The sequence below is a fragment of the Atractosteus spatula genome, chromosome 5, assembly GCF_055471065.1.
Source record: "Atractosteus spatula isolate fAtrSpa1 chromosome 5, fAtrSpa1.hap1, whole genome shotgun sequence".
Classification (NCBI taxonomy): domain Eukaryota; kingdom Metazoa; phylum Chordata; class Actinopteri; order Semionotiformes; family Lepisosteidae; genus Atractosteus; species Atractosteus spatula.
Genome location: NC_142710.1, coordinates 3,865,566 through 3,891,639, shown reverse-complemented (window position 1 = coordinate 3,891,639; position 26,074 = coordinate 3,865,566). Strand labels below are relative to the sequence as shown.

The window sequence follows — 26,074 nt, the reverse complement described above, 5'->3', positions numbered from 1 at the left end:
CCCCCATTTTCTGACTCGAATTTACTCTTTCAGTTTACATTGACTCAGTGGTTTAGTAGGTATAACCTCTTTTTCAGTAAAATTTAACATTTAATTTGATCTATTTTGCTCATCTTTTGATTTTGAGGTCATATTTTGGCGTGTGAGATTGTTGTTATTATCGGTTTTATGATGACGGTTCCTTAAAAAGGCTTTACTACAGTGAAAAGTCTTTTTGTCTGTTTCGGTTTCACAGATTCTTTTAGAAGATATTGGAGATCACTGGTAAATTGTAAAAATAATGATTTGGATTAATTTATGTTTTAGTGTGCTGCAGACACTGGCACCTCGTAGTAGTTAATAACAAGTCTGCAAAACAGCATTGGAAACACTTCCAAATCACAATCACAGACCAATAATAGTTGAAATATTGTTCTTTTTTTGTCTGTATTCTGAGAAGAGAATATATTCTGTGAAAAACATGTCCTTCACTAATAAAATATTTGTATAGATATATAGTATACTGTATAAGTTACTGAAAATGGGAAAAAACAGGTTTTCTGTTTTTTATCAATTTGAGCAAATGTTATAATATCCATCTTTTGTGTAATACAAACAAAACAAAATAGATGTAATTAAAATACTATTTAATTTTGAGAAATCATTTTTCAAGTACCATAGTTGACATGAGGGTAATACAGGTGATATGAAAGTAACATACCCACAGTAAAATATTTTTAAAAATAAGAAAATAATCTTATTTGAAGGTATATGTAAAAAAGAAATTAATCAGAGAAGAAACAGTTAGTTCCAGAATAGCACAGGAGAAAGCTGAGCAGAAAACAGTTGGAGAAACTGCCAGCAAAAACTGCATCTCCCAGAAATCAATGGTTCTACTTCCTTTGGTTCTGCAGTTCCCAACCAGCCTTGGTGGTTTTTAAGTATACATATGGTATAAGTTATATCTGTTCATGTGTATGTTGTTATTTGTTTTTCATTTAAACCTTGCAACTTCTCATGGGAAATGTAGTTAAAAGGAGCACTTCAAAACTTTCCCAAAATAACAGCAGGTGTCCAAGTTAAAGAATTAATTTCACACATCTCTTCACCTATCCTGACGTCACACTACCCGATTGGCCACTCTGTCCTCTGCTCCCGCCTCCCGCTCCTCCTCTCTCCCAGCTTTTGTTCTCCCGGTACATTACCTTTGCTTACTGCCCTGTCTTTCTCACAAAACGTTGTGTTTTCTTTCTTCTCTTTTCAGCATGGAATAAACCCATTACTTCTTCCTTTGCAGCCTATGCATGCTGATGCAGCTACCCACCTGAACTATTTTGATAAGAAGTATAATGTTAGAATTATTTAAAAATTACTTATTATTATTTTTACCTTATTTTTTATTTTCAGCCACCACTGCCAGCTATATAAATATAGTTATATTAAAAGATTAACATTCTTAATAATGAAACTGAAACTCTGAAACTTTATGATACATTGATTATTTGTATTTTCCAGCTATTAAACAGATTTAGTTACATCTGTACATCTTGATATTCCATATTAAGTGAATAACATTTAACCCACCACAAGTGCCATCTATCTTTTTTGGGCAGTGAAGCACTAAATTTGGCACGCCGAAACACACCACAGTTTACCATACCTTGCTTAGTCCTAATGCAAGTTTTGACATGGATTCTAGATGGCTGCATCTGTGCACATTTGTATTAATGTCATTGTCATGTCATGTAAAGAAGTGTTCATGTGCGTATGTACAGTATGTCAGTGCATGTATTTGATATCAGGTCTTAAAATCCAAGAAAATCTTGCAGGTCAGGAAGTGCCTGGTCCCCCAATCCTAGCATATCATACGCCCCCACGTGGCATCACTTAAATGTGAGGAGGTACTCTGGGTAAGCCTGGTCATCGTGGAACACAACAAACAAAGTGGGGTCCAGAATGTTGTTCACCAGGCTGTCGTAGGTGTAATTGGGGTTGGCAGGGTTGCGGGCTGGGGGGACTTTCATTTCGGCCGACCCCAGGGTGAAGCGTCCCGTCAGCACGCAGGCTGCAAACATGTAGCGCGAGCCGTCCTCCTCTGGCTTGGAGAACGTGGGGTTGGCAGAGTAGCGAGCATTCACAGCGAAGTAGACGCCAGCTCCGTAGCGTGTGGCTGTGAGGCCAAGAGGAAAACACTTCAGACATCGACATCTCACCCTAATGTGAGAACCACCTGAATCTATGTTAGACTACTACAGTGCTTTGGTCGCTAGTTCACCACAGAAATGACATTGACCAGAACTATGCTGTTCAAGGGTTGAGCAAATCTAAAACATCTGAACATAATTTCTCCTGTGCTGAAAAAGCTGCACTTGCTACCAGTCTCTTACCAGTCTAAACAAACTTGAAATTCTCTTGTTGTCCCAGAGCACCCAGAGGAAACCCACATGAACACAGAATATACAAAAAGATATGCCATGTTTCAGCTGTGAAGACTTCTTCGGGTTTGAGGGAGAGAGGGAAAGAAGCAAATAAATAAGCAGGTGAGAACGAGTATCCAAACTAAAGCAGGACAGGAGGGGAGGTGTGGAAAGCTCCGATATGCTAATTAATGGGGAGGACTTAGAACAAATCAAGTCTGTCATTGAAAGAATGGGGAGGTTGTGATCCAAGTGTCAAGGAATCTATTGGTAGAATAGGAGGATCCTTATGCGTAACTGTGAATCCCACAGGACACTTTCGTGACAGAATGCAGAGCCAAAACCCGGACCCCGAGGACGGCACTCTAGCAGCCTGGACTCCATCCTGTTTTTTATTTTTTCTTGTTTTTTGTTTAGGGCTTCGGAGCCGCCCTGGAAAGGAGGGGCATACTGTCATGATCGCAAACCCCTCCTCTTAAGGGCACTCCAGCCCTTCCTTGTTTGTTGTTCATCTCCCACACCTGCTCCCTGTTCCAGCCCCTTTTCAGTTCCCCCTTAAAAGCCAGACGCTGACGCCAATCCGGGCTCTGCATTGGTTCCTGCATCATGCGAACCCAGGACCTGGATGCGCCTGGCTCCGTTATGGTTTTTATGGCAGACGATTTGCTTCCAATCAGACCATTGAATGTGCCTTTATCAGTGTGAGTTTGGACGTTTGGAATAGTGAAGGTGGTACCTGCAGCACCTCTTAGGCGACTGAATGGCTCAGCAAGTACCACCCAGCAGGTACCACCCTCCCCCATTCTGTGGTCTGATCACAAACGGGCGACCACCCGCTCGAACTGCTTAAGCAAATAAGTGGTTCAGAGATCATTAACAATAAGTAGAACATCCTTATTTTTTTCACTTTCCAGAGTTTTTGAAGATTGAGAGTGCGAGACGTTTCCCCTTACCATTCTGTCCCGCGTATCTCTTGTTGAAACCATTCTCGGCGATGGAGCTGCAGGCACTTGCTGTTGTGCCGTGGAACATCATCCTCTCTCCCACTGCAGCGGGTCCGTTCTTGTTCAGGAATTTCCGTTTCTGCGCCTCATAGCCCCTGCGCAGGTTAATGTTCTGTATCCGTTCGACCTGTGAAGCAGCGATGCACAGAGAAAGCTGACCACCGAGCGCAAGAGAACTGTTCTCCTGAGGTTAGCTGGGTGGGAAGTGGGGTGCAGACGTGCCGGGATGTGGGCCTAAACATGATCCATTTTTGGGCAGCACACATGGTTGATCGTCATTGAGTGCGTGACTCGATCATTGGTAAAAAGCCACGTTCACGTTTACAAAATGTCATCCACTGATTATTTCAAAATCGCTAAAGAACCCTGGACTTTTAACATGAAAGATGGGTGATACAAAAAAGACTTGATTTCACTACTGATCTTGGTGTTACAGTATTTACCTCAAATATCTCACTGGGCAATTTCATAAATGAAAAATCTCAAGAATGGTTACCAACACAAGAAGGCATTTAGGCCGATTTGGCCCATTAAGTGATTAATAGACAATTGGCCTGAATGTCTTATGCCGACATTTGTTGAAGGAAGCCAGGTATTGGCTTAAAATAACAACTGCATAGCTTTTTCCAGTTTCCCACCACCCTTTGTGCAAAGAAGTACCTGCTGTCCTGACTGGAAGATATCATCTGGTTGTTTCTTGAAAGAAGCTAAGTTATTACCTGGGCATTTAATTTCATGCCACCCTTTGCATAGAAAAGCGCCTCCTGTTCTCAGATTTAAATGCTCTTTCATTTAGTTTCTGCTTGTGGCACCTGGCTTATGTTTTCAAAAATCTCCTTGCTACAGTGTGAAGTACAAAATCAACACTCAAAAAGCGTTGAGTGCCAAATCCTTGTACTCACTTTTATGACAGTGTTGCCTGCAGTCTTCCTGAAGTCAGCCACAACTTTCTGGTACTCCAGCTCGTTGGGATGGAGCTCAACTTTCTTTAGGGATTCTCCATTGGTCATACCATCCCAATGTAGGGGAAAAGTGAAATCTATAATTGGGGAAAAATACTTGAGTTATAAAATGAGACCTAATACCAAATGCATAACAGACCCTCTCACTCTCTCTAGTTTGTCTGCATTTCACAGTGAGTACCTTTATTATCATATGTATGTAATTCCCAAATGGAGTTCATAGTTTCTCCACAACATGTAACATACACAGGTAAATCTTTAAAATACCTAATGAGACTCAATAAGCCTCATTTGGAGACACATGCACTGTCCCCAGATTTATGGAATTTATGGACAATTAAATTTCTCTCATCCTTTTACTTCAGCTCCAAGCTCCAACATCTCCATTTTTGTCTTTGATTTTGCTCCAACCAGATAGGTTGTTCCAACTGCATCACAGAAACTAAACAAACCCTGAACCGTCTGGGTCTTTTATCTTCAATTAATTTTGAATGGTCTACATGATATAGAACAATGCTGTGTTGATTACTAGGGCTCGGATCACATCTCTGGGTTGCTGGTAGAGGGACAAAGATGTTTAAAGGGACTAGCCTTACCAGGGAGGTTTTCCATCCTCTTGACTCTCATGGTCTGAGCTGTTATCGTATTGGTAGCCTCCATCTTATGGAGATCTACTGAGAGCTGGGCCCCGTTTCCATCCACCACATCTGTCTGACACCTATTCTCCAGCTGGAAGTTAGGCGCCTTAGGGAAACGTTCCCAGTGTCCATTCTTCTCGTAGCACCACATCACTTTTGGATACAACTCCTCCTGCTTCTTGTCCTGCACTGTCTTCAACAGGTGCTCCATGACGGACTTCTGAACACGTTGGATAATGTTGTTCACTGTATCTCGAAGGCCCCTGATGATGACTGTCCGGTCCCTCTTCTTCTCCAACTGCACACTATGACAAGAGACCAGGCCGAGAACGATCTGGAGGTCCTCCTCGGTCAGCCTGGACAGGTCCTCTTCAGTCACCTCCTGCTGGCTGACCTGACTGTCAAAGTCGGACTGCAGCCTCTCTTTCACTTTCCTCACATTGTCTGCCTTCAGCCCAACAATGTCCAAGACAGCGGGGCTGAGAGAGCCTTGAGCGCCAGAAAACAGCTTGCCGAGGTCGATCAGTTTTCCAGGTCCAGTGCGAACCTCCACTTCTTTCAAGGAGTGCTTTGTTTGGAGGTTCGGCGGGCCTGCACAGAACAGGAAGACAGAGCATTAATGAGATTGGTTCCTGTATCCCTCTTTTTCCTCCCAATCATAATCTTTCTTTTAGAGCTTTGTTTCCCTCACTGATAACGGCCATCTCTCGAGCTGCTTTCCCAAAGCGCTGCTCCACTTCCAGCTTGAACGCCTGGAAAACGTTCATCTTGAGCAGGATGAGCCGGACTGTGGTGAGGTAACGAAGGGGTCCGCCCTGCACTGCGGATGAGATCCCGTCAAGGATCGACTTAGCCACCTCTGTAGGCTCCAGTCCACCTGTACCTGTAAAAACGATAATACACACCATTGAATTCAGCACTGCACATTGCTGCAGTTGAATTTTTCTGTAATGCCTTCAATTATACAGACTAAACTCACCATCACACCTCACAAGTGGTTACACTCCTGAAACATTTTGCTGTTGGTAAGGCATGAGTGTATGGGGAAATAGGGGATTAGGTTCCCAGCTCTGTATTACACTCATCAGCAACTATCAGGTCAACCACTGAAGTAAGGCAGTTCTTGAAACCAAATACAAATGAGAAGCACACATAAGAGAAGCCAGGACTTTCAGTGCCTTTTTGCAAAAGGAACTCCCCTTTTGTGAGTGTCTTACTCACCAGCACAAATTGCAGGCATGGCAACGGACGGAAAACAGCTGCGGTCACATGTTCGAACAATTTTGTCTGCCAGGGCCTTTATCATGGGGGTGTTTCTCTGGCCACACACGTGCATGATGGCTTTACACGGGAAATTGCCTGGCATGGTTTGGTAGATCTCACCATAGGCCACATGGGCTGCAAGACAGAGAAAAGGAGGGGCTAGATTATCTGTCACCTTTGTAGAGGTTGAACAGGCTTCTTCAGCTCTTGTTCAGCAGAACCATGGGTTCTTTTTTAATTTCTAGCTTATCAATTTCTGGAAAGATGCACAATTTAAACGTTTGCCTGCGGACAAGGCTGGCTTTTTAAATTTTAAATATGTCAACCCTCAAGTGAAAATCAAGTAGCATTTATAGCTGTTTTAAAGACTTTAATCATCACAAATCTCCCATTATTTATTATCATGGCTGGAAAAGGATGTGCATTAGTAGAAATATGTTTTTCTTTCTTTCATTTTGAAAGGGAAACACAAGCACCTGCTCCATACATTTACTCCGTTTCTAAAATCTGAATCACAAGGGCTGATCATTGATTCATGCTGAATGTTCACGTGCTGTTTGAAGCAGAAATTAACCATACCTGTCTCCACCTTTGTCTGGATCTCCTTGCCTGCTACAGACAGGATATCCTTGCAAACGCCTGTCAATAGAGAAAGACACTGATAGACTTTAACTGACCCCTGCTGTACAAAGCACAGTGTTAGCACAGAGCAAAGCACAGAGACTGAAGCTGATTGCTACCAATTGGCTCCAAATCCCAAAGGCAAAAGGGAAAGGTTGTAGTCGAGGCAAAAGAACTTGGGAGGGTAGCCAGAAGAGTCAAGTAAGAAATTCAAATCCAAAACGAGAAGCAAGGCGAAGTCGAAGCAGGAGGAAACATGGTAGGGTAGCCAGAAATCAGGTCAAGAGTATTAAAGGTACACAAGAGAAAGCCAAGGGTTATTCTCACTAGTGAGTGGGGACTGAGTAGAGTGAGAGGGTATCAATAGGGAAGAGCGTGAGGGATGATAATTGATTAATTTGTATAATTAGAGAAAGACACCGATAGACATCACTGACCCCTGCTGTACAAAGCACAGGGTTGCCTTTCAACGTATCTGACCTGATCTGCAAGAGTTATTTTCTCTGTGACTGTACAACTAGGACAGGCAGCCTACAAGACAACAGCCTGCAATGTACAGTAGTGCCTCACTTAATGAAACCACCGCCCCATTTCCACTTCCCCTGCTGGTCTACCCAGCATCCTTTTTCAGGAAATGAAAGGAAAGAACACTGACCAGGAAGGACCAGGGTTCCTTCAGCCCGGACAATGTTCCATCTCTGCATGTTTATCGATGTGCTTCCACCTGCTTTCCCAGTGGACCAACAGATCCCTGGAGGATGAGCTCACCAGCAGTGACTAAACCTCTTAATCTGTTTCTAACCCAAAGTAGATTGGTGAGCACCGAGCTTTATCGGTGGCCCACTTTGGCACCAACTCTATAACTGACCCTTCCAAAAGACTCACTTCCTTCTTTATTGTACCAGATGGGAATTTTGCTTTGCGGGAGGGTAAAAACCCCAAAACAAGACTTAAGACATTTAACACAGCATGAACCCATAAGATTAACAAACAAGTCCAAAGCTTTGAATGATCCTCACATTTCAAAGACAGACGGACAAAGGAGCTGGTTTGTCAGTAAGTGAAACATATATATATGTAAGATGCGTACTGTACATGATGAAAATAAAAGATAACAATCAGATGCTTGTCCAAATTGAGCATGGCTGTGGGCATAAATTATAACCAAGTTTTACTGCACCCAAATTCTAAGCAGTCCAAATTGACACCCTGATGGGAGGAGCTCAAATGCACCGTGCAGAGGTGGTCATGGCAGTCAATGATGACAGTCTCAACTAAACTCTAACCAAACAGACTGGTCTCACTACAAGAACAGTATGGTCTGATCTCTCCACAAGACTAGAAGTCTTCTTCTGTGTTCTTTACATCTTTACAGACATACCTAATAAAAAGGTAGCAATAGACTGATCCATCCCCGGTGCGACAGGGAGCGCTACAGGAGGTCATTCTTGCCTTCTGCCATAAGACTGTAGAACGCATCCACCTTGCGTCTGGGCAGAGGCAACATTGACAGTGACCTGTTTCTGGACCGAACAGTAAACTGATACATCTGTTCTTTTTCTTTTCTTTTCCCGTTTACAAACGTTTTTTTGTGCAATATATGCTAGGGACCTGTGCAATACATTTATATCTATATTTATATCTATATCTATATTTACATCTATATTTATATTCATATGTGTGATACGATTTTTCTGCGTACTGTTCTGTTCTAGTTTGTTCTTTGTGTGTTCTGGACTGTGAGTAACTCTTTTAGTGCACCCCTCACTGTACTGATTGTATTGTACATATTGTACTACTACTATATCATTGGCTACACTGTGGCTGTGTTGTCTGTGTTAAGCTGCTGTTGCACTGCAATTTCCCTCATGGGATCAATAAAGTATCTATCTATCTATTATATGAGCCTCATCAGTATCATTATACGGGTGGGTCTGTGGCACTGTGGCTGAAATGATGTTGGGTCAAATCCCGCGGCCGGCAGAGGAATCCTACTCCGTTGGGCCCCTGAGCAAGATCCTTAACCCCAGCTGCTCCAGGGGTGCTGTATAAATGGCCGACCCTGCGCTCTGACCCCCAGCTTCTCTCTCCCTGTCTGTGTGTCTCATGGAGAGCAAGCTGGGCTCTGTGAAAAGACACATTCCTGATGCAAGAAATTGTATATGGCTAATAAAGTGATCTTATCTTACATTTCTTTTCCAACACTATATGAATGAACGCACTCAATCTCTCTCTTGATTGTGTCCCTACACTGCCATCTAGTGGTGGCTCGGACACATACGGGGCAGCTCCAAAGGCAGCAGTCGTGAGACAGACCAAGGTCTGTGAAAAGACAAACAACGTTCTCCTTCCAGACCCCCTTACCTGTGTGATTGTTTGTGAAGTCTGTGGAGTTGACGATGACATCGGTGGTTTCATCAAGGATGTCCCCGAAGACGACCTGCACCCTCAAACCGCCCGCCGTCACAGTGACCTCATCCAGGTCCGAGGTGACCGAGTGGAAGAAAGATGCTGTGAGGGCACAGGAGTGTAGAACGTGTGGGTGTCGTGCTGCAGAAAGCTGAACAGCAGCTCTGCAGCAGGAGATGCAGTCGGAGCCCCAGGCGCAGGACTTAGAGCACTCTCGAAGGTTGTCTGAGAGATCGGGGAGTTAGCAAGGGATCGAAAACGGGCCGATGACTGGAGGTCGGAAAGGTGAGCGAAAAGAAAGAGAAAGAAGGCTCCCAGCCAAGGTAAAGAAAAGAGAGGCTGGCGAGTTGGTGCAGAAAAGCAAAAAATCAAATAAAATAGAGGAAATGTTTTAGGGTCAAAGCATCAGAGTTTTAGGACTAGGAAAAGCTGCAACCTTGACTATAAGAGGAGTGTGATCGCTAGATTTGCAAGGTTGAGCTTTAATGATGCAGCAGAGATATGGAGTTGTGAACAGACTTAAATAGAGAGGTGAGATTGTGCGATTGGGAACTAGGCTGGGAGCCTGATTGAAAGATCGAAGGGTTTTATGTAAAGATGTCCCGACCTAGGTTGAATGGCAAGGTTGAGAGCTCATGGGAATCTTGCTGTTGTCAGCAGGACATGAGTCAGTCCCAGCCTGGTCATTACCATGGGACTATGTCAGATATACAGTGGTGTGAAAAAGTGTTTGCCCCCTTCCTGATTTCTTATTTTTTTGCATGTTTGTCACATTGAAATGTTTCAGATCATCAAACAAATTGAAATATTAGACAAAGATAACACAAGTAAACACAAAATGCAGTTTTTAGATGAAGGTTTTTATTATTAAGGGAAAAAAAAAATCCAAACCTACATGGCCCTGTGTGAAAAAGTGATTGCCCCCCCTGTTAAAACATAAATCAACTGTGGTTTATCACATCTTTGGAAAGCTGAGTTCAATTTCTCTAGCCACACCCAGGCCTGATTACTGCCACACCTGTTCTCAATCAAGAAATCACTTAAATAGGACCTGCCTGACAAAGTGAAGTAGACCAAAAGATCCTCAAAAGCTAGACATCATGCTGCGATCCAGACAAATTCAGGAACAAATGAGAAACAGAGTAATTGAGATTTATCAGTCTGGAAAAGGTTATAAAGCCATTTCTAAAGCTTTGAGACTCCAGCGAATCACAGAGAGAGACATTATCCACAAATGGCGAAAACATGGAACAGTGGTGAACCTTCCCAGGAGTGGCCGGCCAACCAAAATTACCCCAAGAGCGCAGCGACGACTCATCCAAGAGGTCACAAAAAAACCCACAACAACATCCAAAGAACTGCAGGCTTCACTTGCCTCAGTTAAGGTCAGTGTTCATGACTCCACCATAAGAAAGAGACTGGGCAAAAACGGCCTGCATGGCAGAGTTCCAAGACGAAAACCACTGCTGAGCAAAAAGAACATAAAGGCTCGTCTCAGTTTTGCCAGAAAACATCTTGATGATCCCCAAGACTTTTGGGAAAATACTCTGTAGACTGACGAGACAAAAGTTGAACTTTTTGGAAGGTATGTGTCCCATTACATCTGGCGTAAAAGTAACACAGCATTTCAGAAAAGGAACATCATACCAACAGTAAAATATGGTGGTGGTAGTATGATGGTCTGGGGCTGTTTTGCTGCTTCAGGACCTGGAAGACTTGCTGTGGTAAATGGAACCATGAATTCTGCTGTCTACCAAAAAATCCTGAAGGAGAATGTCCGGCCATCTGTTCGTGACCTCAAGCTGAAGCGCACTTGGGTTCTGCAGCAGGACAATGATCCAAAACACACCAGCAAGTCCACCTCTGGATGGCTTAAGAAAAACAAAATGAAGACTTTGGAGTGGCCTAGTCAAAGTCCTGACCTGAATCCGATTGAGATGTTGTGGCATGACCTTAAAAAAGCGGTTAAGGCTCGAAAACCCTCCAATGTGGCTGAATTACAACAATTCTGCAAAGATGAGTGGGCCAAAATTCCTCCACAGCGCTGTAAAAGACTCATTGCCAGTTATCGCAAACGCTTGATTGCAGTTGTTGCTGCTAAGGGTGGCCCACCAAGTTATTAGGTTTAGGGGGCAATCACTTTTTCACACAGGGCCATGTAGGTTTGGATTTTTTTTTCCCTTAATAATAAAACCCTTCATTTAAAAACTGCATTTTGTGTTTACTTGTGTTATCTTTGTCTAATATTTCAATTAGTTTGATGATCTGAAACATTTCAGTGTGACAAACATGCAAAAAAATAAGAAATCAGGAAGGGGGCAAACACTTTTTCACTCCACTGTATATTAGTGCAGTACAGTGACACAGTGGTTAGCATTGCTGCCTCGCAGTTGTGGGTCCTGGGTTCAGTTCCCGGAGTCCAGCCTGTGTAGAGTTTGTATGTTCTCCCAGCATTTGCTTGGGTTTCTTCTGGATGTTCCGGCTTCCTCCCAAAGTCCAAACATGCTGGTAGGTGGCTTCTGGAAAAACTAGGCCTGGTGCATGCTTGTCTGTGTCTGTGTGTGTGTGTCCTGATCTGGACTGGAATCCCAACCAGAAATGTACCTTGACTTGCACTCATTGCTTGCCAGGATATACTCTGGCTGTCCTGCGATTCTGAATTGGATGAAGCAGTTGGTTGTATATATACACTGCACAGCTGTCATGATTGTAATCCCTCCCCCTTTAGGGCGCTCCAGCTCTTTCACATTTTATTTGATTTTGTGCACCTGCCTCCTATCCTGCCCCTCCTTAAAAGCCAGACCCTCACTCTGTTCTGGGCTCTGCATTGGAAGACAGATGCCCGGAGGCCCGCCTACCACCAAGTCCCCCTATACCCGCGGCTTGAGGGCATAGGCCTCCTATCGGTGTCCTGACCTAGCTGAGTCCGGGGCTCAGAGCGCCCGGCCTCGTCACCCCCGTTTTTATTCCTTCCTGGTTTTCACAGGTTTTGGACTATTGGACTTCTCCCCGCTTTTCCCCCTGGACTCCCTCAGACTTGATTGCCTGGACCACGCCCCCCCGAGCACCAGTGCACTGTCGTCACGACTCCCTGTTCGTCAACCTGCCCAGTTCCTCGCCATCTCCTCCCCATGTCTATTTCACTCCCTTCCGGATTCTGCCGTCTGCATAGGGCCCTGAAAAACGCTTCGTAACAACAGCAGAGTTTCCCTGTCCTGCTCTTTGCATAACCCAGTTATTGTCCAGTGGTCAATGTCCTGCTTGACTTTGACTGATTTCTGCACTCAGGTCTTGGTGTCAGAAACGACCTCTTTTGATCCTCAATCTTTCTAGGAGATGCAACAAATATATCTCTGATTAAGCTTGGTTTCAAACCGATGCTTTCAGATAGTTGTCTAAAAAGCAGGAATGAATGTGCTTTGACCTCTTCCTCTTTATCTATCCCTAATCTTTTCTTTATATCCTTCATATCCCTGCTCTTATTCTCTCCCTACCTTGCACCTGAAGAAGTCTTAACACCCAAAACTCTGGGTCTTCTTTCTTTTTTTCAGAGAGGATTAACCTCTAATTGCTATGAATTCATTCATGATGCACAGAAAAGGCTGGGGTTGACACTGACTCACACACTCCTATAATATTCTTTCTCATAGATGTGTAGCCCCCTTTGGATAACTCCCACCTCTTTGCTCACACAATAACTCCAAATGTGAAGAGTTCTGAAGCTTCGCGTCTGGTAGAGGGTCCACAGTGATTTATAATCCTGCCCTCATACGTAACTACTTCAAAAGAAAACAAATTGTTCAATCAAAGGTTCAGACTTCATTTAGAAAGAGCTCAGATGGATTGAAGATGGTGAGGTGCAGAATGGCACAGCAAGCTGGTAGCGCATAGCTTCAGCGGAGATGGAGCCTTTCACCCTGCCTCCGTGGCTGAGGAGCAGAACGGGAACCAGCTAGCCTCGCAGGGAGAGATGAGCCACAGCCAGTCCAGCCCAGCAAGAACATGAAAACAAAGAAATCCCACTGTGCAACCTCTCCCAGCTGCCTGGACCAAATACTCCTACAGCAGGAAAGGAATCACACTCATGTGAGCTCCGATCGGATGATGCTTACGTTGCGCTGCCTGGTTTGCCATTTGCGGAATGAGTCCTCTCTGGGCATTCTGGAAAGCCTGTTAGATACAGCAACCAGGAAAAGCCTTTTAAAATGCTGAACATCTTTCAAAATGTGGGCTTTATGTTTTTGTTTTTTTTTGTCTTGTCAACATGATTACTTTTGATTAACCAAATCAAACACCGTGTTTGTAATCAAGATTCTTGTTAACAGTTGATGGCTCTGTGATTATAGTAATTTTATGACCCCAAGTGTCTAGGGGTAAAGGGCTGTAACATTTAGGATCATTTTTGGCAGATTAATTAATTAAGCAGATATTTCTCTTAAGTCTGAAAGAGAGAGAGAGACATTGCACATTTCTTTCTAATTGTTATTAAGACTCTTAGAAGATGACTGATAATGGCATGATAGCTCATGGGAACCCCCAGTTTGTCAGGGAATGTAAAATAGTGGAGATTCATGTGCAGACTGACGAACAACCGAATACACTGCATGGAGAAAGGAGATCAGAGTTCTGTCCTCAAGAACAATACCTTGACATAGCCAGCAGCCATGTCACCCAGCAATTCACATCTGGCTACTCCCTGAAGCTCAGCAGGTGTGAGCCTGGTCAGTACCTGGATGGGAGACTCTTGGGAAAGCTCAGGTTGCTGCTGGAAGAGGTGTTAGTGGGGCCAGTAAGGGGCGCTCACCCTGTGGTCTGTGTGGGTCCTAATGCCCCAGTATAGTGACAGGGACACTATACCATAAAAAAAGGTGCTGTGTTTCGGATGAGATGTAAAATCGAGGTCCTGTCTTTCTGTGGTCATTAAAAATTCCAGGGTGTTTCTTGAAAAGAGTTGGGGTGTTACCCCAGTGTCCTGTTCAAATTTCCCATTGGCCTTCACCAATCATCTATGAACTCGCTTCATCACTCTGTTCTCCTCTCCACGGATAGCTGGTGTGTGGTGATTGGACTGGAGCACTATGGCTGCCATCGCATCATCCAGGTGGGGCTGCACACTGGTGGTGGTGGAAGGGAGTCCTCATTACCTGTAAAGCGCTTTGAGTGGAGTGTCCAGAAAAGCACTATATAAGTGTAAGCTATTATTATTATATAATTATATTGTAGTTTCCTTGCTCTTACCTCTGCAGAATCCTGGTCAGTGGGTTTAATGACAACACGGATGGTGGAGACACATCTGGTTTGTCGGGTTTGCTCAAAGTGTCCAATCTCCTCCAGCAGAGTGCTGATTGCTACGTCCCGAGGAAACCCCAGCGCAATTCCTGGGCCAATAACTGGGAAGGCAATGGTGTTCAGTGCTCTTCTCTCACAAGTATCCAGAGCGCTCCTCAGCCCACTGCGGAGAGCCTATAACAGACAGCAAGGAATCGTATTCCCTCCTCTTTTATCATCAGTTGCCTGTGCGTTTGACTGTAGCCCCTGCTTTGCTCAAAAACTGCAGTTCCCAGCACACACACATGGTGCACACCTAACGTACTCCATCCTCCTTGTTACGGGTTAATACTGTTGGACTAAGATCAGAAAGAGGTTGGAGCTTCAGTCTGGTTGGGGTAGCAGAGATCATCAGACAGTATACTTTCTAGGATCTGACTGTATTTTCTTTAAAAAATAAAACAGTAAACCCATATCATATGTCACTGATTTAAGTGATATAAACAAGGTCTGAAGGTTGTATCAGAATACGTATTGTAGTTAGGGCACATTACATGGTAACTTCAGTCAGTGCATATTAATAACTTAGGGTTGTTAGTGTTGATTACCATTTGTTACCTGAACATCTGAATAGCTAGGAGGAAGTGCCAGAGATATGCAGTTTATGTGCCTGTGATATTACATCCAATCCAGCATGGAAACATTCCAGTCCAAGAGCAGTACAAGAGAAATACGGATACACACTGGCAATGTTCCCTTTAATTTTGAATGGCCTGTGTGCGCAAAAATGTGAAATTGTACAATTATTTCCCTAGTGACAAAAACTTGTGCGCACTAAATTGAGTGTATGTAAAATTGTAAACCTGAAATTATTTTTTGTTAATATAGTCATTCTCATAGGAGCAGAGAGATCCAAAAGACCGGGACAGCAATAACATTATTAATATTATGGAGACTGAGTGTCGGGCGAGCATGAGCCATGAGGTACAGTACAATAGTAAAAAAGCAAAGATATCGATGATCGAGTAGCAATAATAATGCACACAGCCAAGTTGGGCCACTCACAGCCAGAATCTCCTGTGGTCAATTTTGCATTTTTCAATTGACGACCGTGTTTGTTTCATTATTATCATATTTTTTTGGAATTAAATTTTTTGTGCGCAGTTCAATTTCCTACGTGCGCTGATTTCATCACCCATATGCGCGCGTACACACACGCACACCTTAGAGGGAACACTGCACACTGGCCTCAGTAGTCATGTACTGTAGATGCATGAGGACATGACTAATATTTCTAGGGATAATTACCTAGGGGAGGTTATGATCCTTAGAAATAATATTTGTGTCACATTAATTAAATAACAACTTTTCCAGAACAACACTTCTATGGTATTCACCAGAGCAAGGAAGTCACACCACATCACCTCCATTCTAGCAGAGCTCCATTGGCTCCCCGTCCACCAGAGAGTGGATTTTAAGACACAAAAAGGCAAAGGTCCCATCTACCTCCCTGACCTCCTTCTGTCTCAAACGTTCCCTGGTCTTCAAGATCAGGTCAATTTAATCTGCTGCAGGAAGCCCCAGAACCAAACTGCACACATTGGGCGACAATGCCTTCTCCACCTCTGCTCCTCGCTTGTGATAAAACCTCCCTGATCATCTCCGACAAGCATTTTCAACTGAGATCTTAAAACCCTTCTCTACCAGCAAGCCTATGAACTACCGGTATTCTAAACTAATTTCCATTAGTTTCCATTTCCTTTTTTTATAATAATTTTTATATCTATTACCATATCTATTATCTAAAATGATTATCAAAATAATTAAATGTGCAATATAAATTTAGTTGATGATGATGATGTTGAGTATTATTATTATTAGAAGTAGTAGTTCAAGTAGGTATTTCCTTCTAATCCTCTCTATTCATTTGCAGGTTTCGACTTCACACCTCTCTTCACCTCTCTTGACTTTGCACCACCTGAGTGCCCATTCTGCCCCCCCTCCTGTCCCGCCTGCTCTCCACTTCTGGCTTTTGTCCTCCCCTGTTTTATCGGTTACTGACTTTCCTCTCTCTCACACCCAAAGAAGGCTCCACAGCCGAAATGTTGTGTTTCTTTCCTTCTCTTTTCAGCCGGGAATAAACATTTACTTGTTCCGTGGTAGTAGTATCTATTGATCGTTCCTGCAATAACACTGTTGAGATCCTGTAGGATGGTCTTACCTCCACTGCACTGCCCTGAAACAGCCCGTCCCACACAGAGCACTGAATGAAGAAGACCTGCTTGCAGGGCAGACCCTGGACAGCACCGACAGCAAGCAAATGGCCGGGAACAACGCGTGCCCCTCTGGTTGAGCGAGCAAACAAACGACTGAACTGATCGCCAGCCTTGTGAGCTAAAGATTTTCCCACTTTGGTAGAACGCAGCTCCAGGTTGATAGTCGGGGCTACGAGCACATCCACCTGCCAACAACACATTCATGAAGATGACGATGACACCCATCAGTCAACCCTTAGCTACTCTTTTCACAGTGGATATGAAGTCATAGTCCTTGAAATAAAGCCATTTTCCAATGGCATACTACTGAGTCTATTCACATTGAAGGGAGAGTAAATAGTTTAGGGGAGGGTGCAATGAAGTCTCCAATTAGTTTAGAAAATAAAACTAATGAATCAATGTAAAATAAGTAGCATCTTCAATCTGTTGGAACAATTTAGTCTGTTTTTTAATGTCTAATTAAATTTAACTCTGGGATCTTGATACCACCTTAAAAAAAATCTGAATATATTTAATATATACTTTATAATAAAACAAAACATAGGTTACCTGTTTATCTTCAATATTTCCCACCACTATCTCTAGTCTTCTGTGGACATCTGGAACTGAGGATTCTTCGGTAATTGAGGGATAAGAATTACGGAAATCGATCGGGGTTCCTAAAGTCATGACATTCTCCCTCAGCAGCTTCACACAGGCGTCCTGGAATGCGCTCACAGTGTCCCAGTTGATGTCCACTAGGGTGACACTCTGGAGGTTACTGGCCACCCTGGCGAAATGTCGCACTTCCTTCACGATGGTTTCGGCACAGACTGCCAGGGGCACGCCGTGCTCTCCTGAGCTCACGCAGGGGAACGCCAAGGACTGGCAGCCGGAACTGTCTGCAAGTTCCAGGGATTCTCTCACGGCTTTGCCCAGGAGATTTCGTACCCCGTCTGAATCTCGTCCCTGCCCCCAGTGGGGGCCCACAGCATGAATCACCGCCTTACAAGGCAGAGAACCTGCGGTGGTCTTCACCGCCTTTCCGACTTGCACCTTCCCATTCTTCTTCACCCATTCGTCACACTGCTTCTGGATGGCCGGACCACCGGCTCTGCTAATGGCGAAAGCCACACCCCCAGCATTTTCTAAGCTTTCGCCTGCCCCGCTCACGATGGCGTCCATTTTAAGGTCGGTGATGTCCCTTGGAGAACCTCCAACGTCACGCCCCCTTCTAGAAGGAAGCTGGACCACACCCCCGGTGTCTTCATCCCAGATGAAGTCCCTGTCCTCACAGAGGGAGCTTCTGTATGACCTGTGGCTTTCACATGTTCTCCTTCTACAAGCCTAATCAGGCAGCTGTACAAGGTGCCCACTTCGGTCAGGGTCCCTTGACCCTTGCCCTGGAAGTATTCATATGCCCCTGGTTGGTCAATCCTCAGCATGTCACACACCAAACTGTCCAGAGTTCTCTTCAGGGAGGCTTTGAGTTCATTCACAGGCTGAGCGAGCCCAGTGATGTGAACAGCAGGCGATGGAGAAGACTCGGTTAAAATATTAACTCGGGCATTGTCCATGCCAAGCAAGTCCAGGAGGTCATAGAAATAGTCTGCGATTTCCGGCTTGGAAAGAAGGATGGTTTCGTGTTTCACAGAGTTCTTCTCAATGAAGATGTGAATCTCATTTTCCATTTTTTCCACTTCCTTCTTGAACCCCAGAATCTGAACATGGATCCTCCCCATGCCGGGATCTTGGAGGTAGTGAACCTGCACTCTATTCTTCTCTCGGTTCATCTCTGCTTCTCTCCTCTGCAGGGATTCTTTCAGCAGTGTGAGATTGTCAGAAGATGCCCAATCCCTGTCAAGTGCAACAGTTCTCTCTTGGAGATCCTCCAGCATGGCCTTCTCAGCCACATCCAAAACACTGCGATCTAAACTAAGGAGCCTGAGGTCCAGATCCAGGCTGATCTCTATGGCCACAGGGCCCTTCAGCACTTTACAGAAGAAATCCACATATTCCTGTGCACTGCCTCTAGTGTCCAGGAAGGACACAAGAGGACGGGACAACTGGACTGTACGTTCATGCACTTGCTTAACCATCTCCTGTAGCTTGAACCTTGCCAGCCGGACATCGTCTTCAGAACCTTCCAAAACCAAAGACAGGGATCCTTCCCTGGAGACCACTACGCTGGGGAGCTGGGTTCCTATTTCATTTTTGAAAGCATCTTCAATGAGACCGTACTGAGCATCAGAAATTCGGCATTCTGTCCTGATGACTTTTCGGGCCAGGGCGTCCAGTATCTTGAGACGATCCTCCACATCTTTCTGTGAGCCGACTATCACGGTGAAGCCCTGCATCCTCTCTGTGTAGACCCGCAGGTTCTCGGAGGCCAGGAAGGGGGTTTTCAACAGGGCAAGCTGCTTTGCCTGGCTGGCTTCGTAGTGACAGTGGTATTTATTTTCCATGACCCTGAACACTTCCTCTACCTCGGCCTCCCATCTGCTGGACTGACCAGTGCCTTTGAAGGTCACGGCAACCTCCTCGGCGTCTGGGCGGAGCTCTGCGGAACATGGAATCAAGGAGAGCTGGTCCTGCAAGTCCTTGGCAGCCTGGGAACATTCTTGGAGGTAGAGCAGCAGGTAACGATTCACCTGCAGGATCTTCTTGGGCTGCAGCAAGGAGAAGCTCTCCTCAACTACCCCTCCGCCAGAGGCTGGATCAAATGAACTGGGAAGCTCTGTGGGCTTTCGATGTTGTCCTAAAGGTTTTAAGGAAATATTGTGTGTTTAGGATTTCAGACACTTCTTGGGATTTCTTTGCAAATATGACATTGCAAAACAAAATTACAAATATCAGAAGAGCCTTTCATCATTTCAGATGTCAGTTTCCCAGTGCAGTAGAAAAAGGCATGTCACTGACACACTGTCCCATGTGGTTCTCTGTCTATGTACACTTTTGATTTTAAGGAAATCCTCTTACCCCCAAACACAACTAGTCATGCATACCTTTGAAAAGACAGTGACAGTTAGAAAAGTGGGAAAATGGCTTGCTTAGACAGAGATATCTCTGAGAATCTTAAAAACAGGTATAAATATGGCCAGCAGTCATATCACCCTGTAACTCAGAACTGGTAACCCACTGAATCTCAGCAGGTGTGCGCCCGCTCAGTACCTGGATAGGAGACTCCTGGGAAAGCTAAGGTTGCTGCTGGAAGAGGTGTTAGATGGGCCAGCAGGGGGCACTCACCCCCATAATCTATGACATAATCTATGTGGGTCCGAATGCCCCAGTATAGTGATGGGGAAACTGTACTGTAAAAATGGCGTCGTCCTTCAGATGAGACATAAAACCAAGGTCCTGGCTCTCTGTGGCATTCCTCAAAAAGAGTAGAGGTGCAACCCTGGCATCCTGGCCAAATTTCCCATTGGCCTTTACCAGTCATGGCCTCCTAATAATCCCCATCTATGAATTTGCTTCATTTCTCTGCTCTCCTCCCCACTGAGAGCTGGTGTGTGGTGAGAGTTCTGGAGCATCATCCAGGTGGGGCTGCACACTGGTGTTGGTGGAGGGGAATCCCCATGACCTGTAAAGCGCTTTGAGTGGAGTGTCCAGAAAAGGGCTATATAAGTGTAAGCAATTATTAATTATTATAACTATATGGAAACTTGATGATGGTTAGCAAGTCTGCAAAACAAATGCCACAGCTTACTTGTTTTCACTAGGAGTTTGGATTGCGCACAATGAACTGTGTTAGAAGAGCGTGGTGTAAAACTGGCAAATGTTTTATCAGTGTGCCAAGGGAGAATAGCGACTATATATATTTGCTTTAAAGGACTAGGAGAATGTTTGAAGAATTAGTTGACAATGAGAAACCAACAGTAGCAGCTTACCTTGACAAAGATCTGTCTCAGCATTGGCCTGCGAACAGAGTAAAATACCAAAATGAAGCTCTGCTATTACAGCTGATACACCTTTCTTTGGCTCGATGCCTGAGCAATTAATTCCCTGTTTCACGAATGACTATCATGCGCCTCTCTCCATCTGAGTCAGCAGAACGAAGTTTTGTTTCAAAAGAGGGTTGCAAGCAATCTCTTTCTTCACATTTGATGAATAGGGAACACAGACCATCCGGGCTTAGTGTTCAGGCAGTTTCTTTATTTTTAATCAGTGCTCAGCTGAGCTTTCGCACTACAGTGCAGAACAGGACTCCTCACCTAATGTCAAACCTCCTGCTTAGTTTCTATACTTTCTTTTACCTTTGGTTCATTAGTGCTGGCAATGGAAAAGAACATAAGTCCCTGCACAATATGTAAATAACTAGCAGAGAAGTGCAGATGTCAGAGGTTAAGTTTTAAGAATATAAAACAGGTCACAACTTGGAGGACTCTGTTTGGCCTATCTAGACTGTTTGGGAGTTACTAGGAAATGATTAAAGCATCTTATCCAGAGAAGATAGGGAATTGGCTTCAACAACATGGCTGGGCAGATTGTTCCACACCCCCACCACCCTCTGTGTAAAGTAATGCCTCCTGTCCTGACTGGAGGATCTCATTCTGCTGTGTCTGGTGCGAAGCCAGGGTATCGGCTTCAACAACATGGCTGGGCAGATTGTTCCACACTCCCACCACCCTCTGTGTAAAGTAATGCCTCCTGTGCTGACTGGAGGATCTCATTCTGCTGTGTCTGGTGCGAAGCCAGGGTATCGGCTTCAACAACATGGCTGGGCAGATTGTTCCACACTCCCACCACCCTCTGTGTAAAGTAATGCCTCCTGTCCTGACTGGAGGATCTCATTCTGCTGTGTCTGGTGCGAAGCCAGGGTATCGGCTTCAACAACATGGCTGGGCAGCTTGTTCCCCACTCCCACCACCCTCTGTGTAAAGAAGGGCCTCCTCCTTTCGTTTTCTTATAAGCACGGTTATAGGACCAGTGGACCTGCAACATTGACTTCTTGGATCTTAGGTTGCTCTAGTAACTCGACAGAAGGGAATGTTCTGGGACAATTAATTATATGTATATTTAATAAAATATAAATAACTCCTGAAGTGTTACTAGTCACTCTGCAACCAGAGTAATGTGAAACAAACTGAGAGACAAGGGAAAACTTAGATAGTTTGATTTTATCCTATGCTTTCACCTGCCAACTGGGAGTTACACTACTGATTCCCCTGATAAGTGAGTTTTCAACACCCTCCCCACACCACAACAAAGCACTGTTGCTCTACTTCAGACACACCATTATGTACACAAACGCAGAAATCATTGTGCGTGTGTCTGACAATGTGGTTCCACATTTAACCCATGTGATAAAGCGTATAGCAGGGATATTCAATGAAATCAGTCAGCTGTACCTAAGAGAACTTGTTACTTCTTTTGAGGCACAGTTTGGCGGTCGCTAGTGGCATCATGATAGAACTGCAGGCATTACCTACCAAACCAGCATGACAAAACAAACGCATGACTCCCCCAGCCTCTACCAGGGAAAAAAAATATTCCTCCTAGACTGCGGTTTTACCAGAAAGATTGTCTGCGAACCAGTTTGAGAACAGGTCCGGCGCTATGTGCTGGCATACCAAAACAGACAGCTGGAAAAAAGTATTATGTTTGTGAGGGTTTTTTTTTCTCTGTAGATGAAACCCAAACCCGAGACTGACGCAAATGAAATGTGACAAGGGTGATGTCAAGGAATTCTCAGCGCGCTTCCTGCACAGTAAGGGGTGTCTTTACCGCGAATACACTAGGAAAGTACCAACCCGGATGAACACCCCAAACCTTTTCCTGATCCCCGAAAATGCATCTCAGCAGCGCCCGTTGACACATTCTGTCACTTTGCTGGTTGTAACAAGACCGCCGCAGCAGAACGGCACGGTCTACAGTAATTCTCTTACACCCTGGTGGGCGGGTTTTCACTTTTACATGTTCGTATCTCCCGACTGATCTGATTATTACCAGAAAACTGAACAATTACATTCTTGTTCTAACTGAAAACTACAGTGAGTTAAATCCTGCCCAGTCCACTGTCCCTTTGTAATGGCGCACAATGAAAGCTGTACTATGCAGAAACTGAGATTTATTTGTCTTACACATCACGTTTTTTTTTCCTTTCGTGTTCAAGAAAGAACGCAGACCCAATGTTTTGTGTTTTTATTCGCCCTCAGTTTATACGTATTTGTCTAGGGCCGCAGTAGAATGTGGAACAAGGTGTGTGTGTGTGTGTGTGTTTTTCCAGTAAAGGTTGTGTCCTCCCCAAGGACTGACAAAATGAAAAAGGTTCCTCATCACTATGTTTGAACGAAGCCAACCGAGATACAGAGTTCGAAAGACGGGGAGTTACGTTTCGGGCGGCGGGGGATGATGACGTCGTTGCGGCCGCGGGGCTCCAGACAGACAGAGTGATTCTCCTGCCCGGCAGCTGCAGCACGTGTTCCCTCCTTTCCAGGACCGCCGCCTGGGCTTGGACACAAGAGACAGAGGCAGGAGTCACTACCACTCTGCCCTCTAAGCTGGTTTTGAAATCAGCGCACATAGGAAATTGAACTAAGTACAAAAAAAATGAGAAATGCTAAATTCACCACAGGAGACTGGCTGCGAGAGGCCCGACTTAGCTGTGTGCATTATTATTGCTACTCGATCGTCGATATCTTTGCTCTCGTCGTCTCGCACCTCACGGCTCATGCTCCCTGTCCCGGTCTTTTGGATCTCTCTGCTCCTATGAGAATGACTATATTAACAAAAAATAATTTCAGGTTTACAAGTTTACATACACTCAATTTAGTGCGCACAAGTTTTTGTCACTAGGGAAATTGTACAATTTCACATTTTTGCGCACACAGGCCATTCAAAATTAAAGGGAACATTGCCAGTGTGTATCCGTATTTCTCTTGTACTGCTCTTGGACTGGAATGTTTCCATGCTGGATTGGATGTAATATCACAGGCACATAAACTGCATATCTCTGGCACTTCCTCCTAGCTATTCAGATGTTCAGGTAACAAATGCTAATCAACACTAACAGCCCTTAGTTATTAATATGCACTGACTGAAGTTACCATGTAATGTGCCCTAACTACAATACGTATTCTGATACGACCTTCAGACCTTGTTTATATCACTTTAATCAGTGGCATATGATATGGGTTTACTGTTTTATTTTTTAAAGAAAATATAGTCAGATCCTAGAAAGTATACTGTCTGACGATCTCTGCTACCCCAACCAGACTGGAGCTCCAACCTCTTTCTGATCTTAGTCCAACAATAACAAAATAATTTTGCGCACACAGGGCATTAAAAACCAGAGGGAACATTGGTCACAACTCGACAACGGTGACCGCCGGCGGGGGATGATGACGTCGTTGCGTCCGCTGGGCTCCAGATGGACAGTGATCGTAACCTCGCTGGAGCCCGTGTTTCTTTGTTTTTTTTTTCCACCAAGCACTGCCTGGATAGTCCGTTTAGTAAGAGAAGGTCGGGCCCTTGTCTACAAGACTACAGTAGGCGACTGACCAGGGCCCCGGGGTCGCTAGGCGACCCCCCTCAATGAGCAACACAACACAGAAATCCCCTATAGCGACTCTTCCTGTTGCTGCTGTGGATCATCTCAATAGAAGCCCGGTCAAAAAATGACTAATTGTCATCGAGAGACGGTGACATAACCTGTGTCTGGTTATTGTCATAACGCATTATATGCGCAGCAGTGGAATCATGTGAATGTTATCTGGGGTTGAGTCTGTAAGATCCACGTAACAAGCGAACGGTAAACATGAGACACGCACAGATAGACTACCTGAGGTGTTGTCACTAGAGGTCAACAGATTTATATTTCCCGCAATTGCGGACATGCCGTGTGGGTAAATAAACGTCGCCTGGCTAAGACTCAGCGCTGCCCAGCCAAACAAAAGAGCGAGAGTAAACGAACAGAAGCAAAAGCTGTTCGGCGATTGTACCTAATCCGCATTTAAGCAAATTGCTTCCCTTGCGGTATCTCCTGTATTTTTTCGATTATTCCGAACTCCACCTGTATCCCCTTTTCAAAGTTCACGTTGATTAAACTTTGAAAAATACCTGAGGTCGAAAATATAGGCAAATTAATTTGTAGAACCTTTTTTTTTAAAAAACTTAGCCTTACTGATCTCACCACACTTGTTATTAAGTGCGTTTTTTTCATTTCTTACTTTATTTCATATTTATGTCTGCAATTCCTTTCTACAAAGGTTTCAGTGCAGCGCTTTTTAAGTTACGATTTGCTATAATTTTTCTTCTTTAGAAGAGCCTTTACTGACCTGGTTCCATTCTTTACCCCTCTGCTCCTACTATACTTAGTACCACCATCCACGGTCTCCTCTGTGTGTTGTAATTGTTTTTTATCTTGTGATTCTTTACTTAACTGGTTCAATTCTTTATCCCTCTGCTGTCTCTGTTGTCATTCTGTAAAACGCCACCTTTATTCATTATTATTAATATATTATATATAATATATAATAATAATATTATTATTATTATTATTTAATTAACTGCGCTTATGTTTTTTTTTTTCTTACCTTATTTCATATTTATGTCTGCAGGTTCTTCCTAAAAAGTTTTCAGCGCTTTTTAAGTTACGATCTGCATTAATTGTGAAGTAACAGAGATCCTGTTTATCATTATTCATTGCTATTAATGCTCCTTTTCATTACTTTCAATGTTTAAATACAGTACCTCATCTTTGTGAAACGTGTTCTTGATTAGACTGCGTTCTTCAAAGCCGGTTAATAAAATAACTGTAGTTATATACTTTATTCTGTTGCTCTAAATAGTAAAATAAGTTCGTCTTGGGAGCTGTCAATAGTAGTGTAAAAAGGCCAGGGTTAGAGTGTGAGCAGGGAAAGATCGGGCAAAATTCCGTCTCTTCCTCTTTAATCAAAATATACTTTATTTACAAAGCAACAACTCACAAAAGAAACATTCTCACAAATTTAGTAAACATCCTGACTAGATATGAACTTCACATGCCATAACAAATAGATGCGAGGTACACGATACGATAAGAATCGGGGCACAATCGCCCCGAATACAGATCTGACGGCCCGGGGGGTCTCCTACCTCTGCGCGTCTGGAAGGCGATCTTGTACCTGCCGTTCCCTGATTCGTTCCCCGATTCAGGTCGCTGCAGTCGCCTCCGCCTGACCGCTTCCTGAGCCGAAAGTGTCTCAGGATTTCGCCCTTCCAGCGCTCTTCCATGTCGGCCAGGTCAAAGAGGACGGGGAACGGGTACTCGTCCAT

General features: G+C 44.2%; 1 protein-coding gene across 1 annotated transcript; it reads right to left on the bottom strand.

The window, feature by feature from the left end:
• Positions 1-612: 612 nt before the first annotated feature.
• Positions 613-26,074, bottom strand: LOC148833586 (protein mono-ADP-ribosyltransferase PARP14-like). Its single transcript, XM_088915205.1, has 16 exons — positions 25,924-26,074; positions 23,151-23,269; positions 20,707-20,734; positions 18,271-19,574; positions 17,387-18,163; positions 16,783-17,022; positions 14,532-14,756; positions 13,406-13,463; positions 9,249-9,395; positions 6,843-6,902; positions 6,222-6,398; positions 5,692-5,883; positions 4,959-5,591; positions 4,303-4,439; positions 3,350-3,527; positions 613-2,149 (listed from the first exon to the last, which is right to left on the bottom strand). Exons 1-16 carry the CDS (start codon positions 26,072-26,074, stop codon positions 1,863-1,865), a joined length of 4,713 nt encoding a protein of 1,570 aa, XP_088771331.1. The 3' UTR covers positions 613-1,862.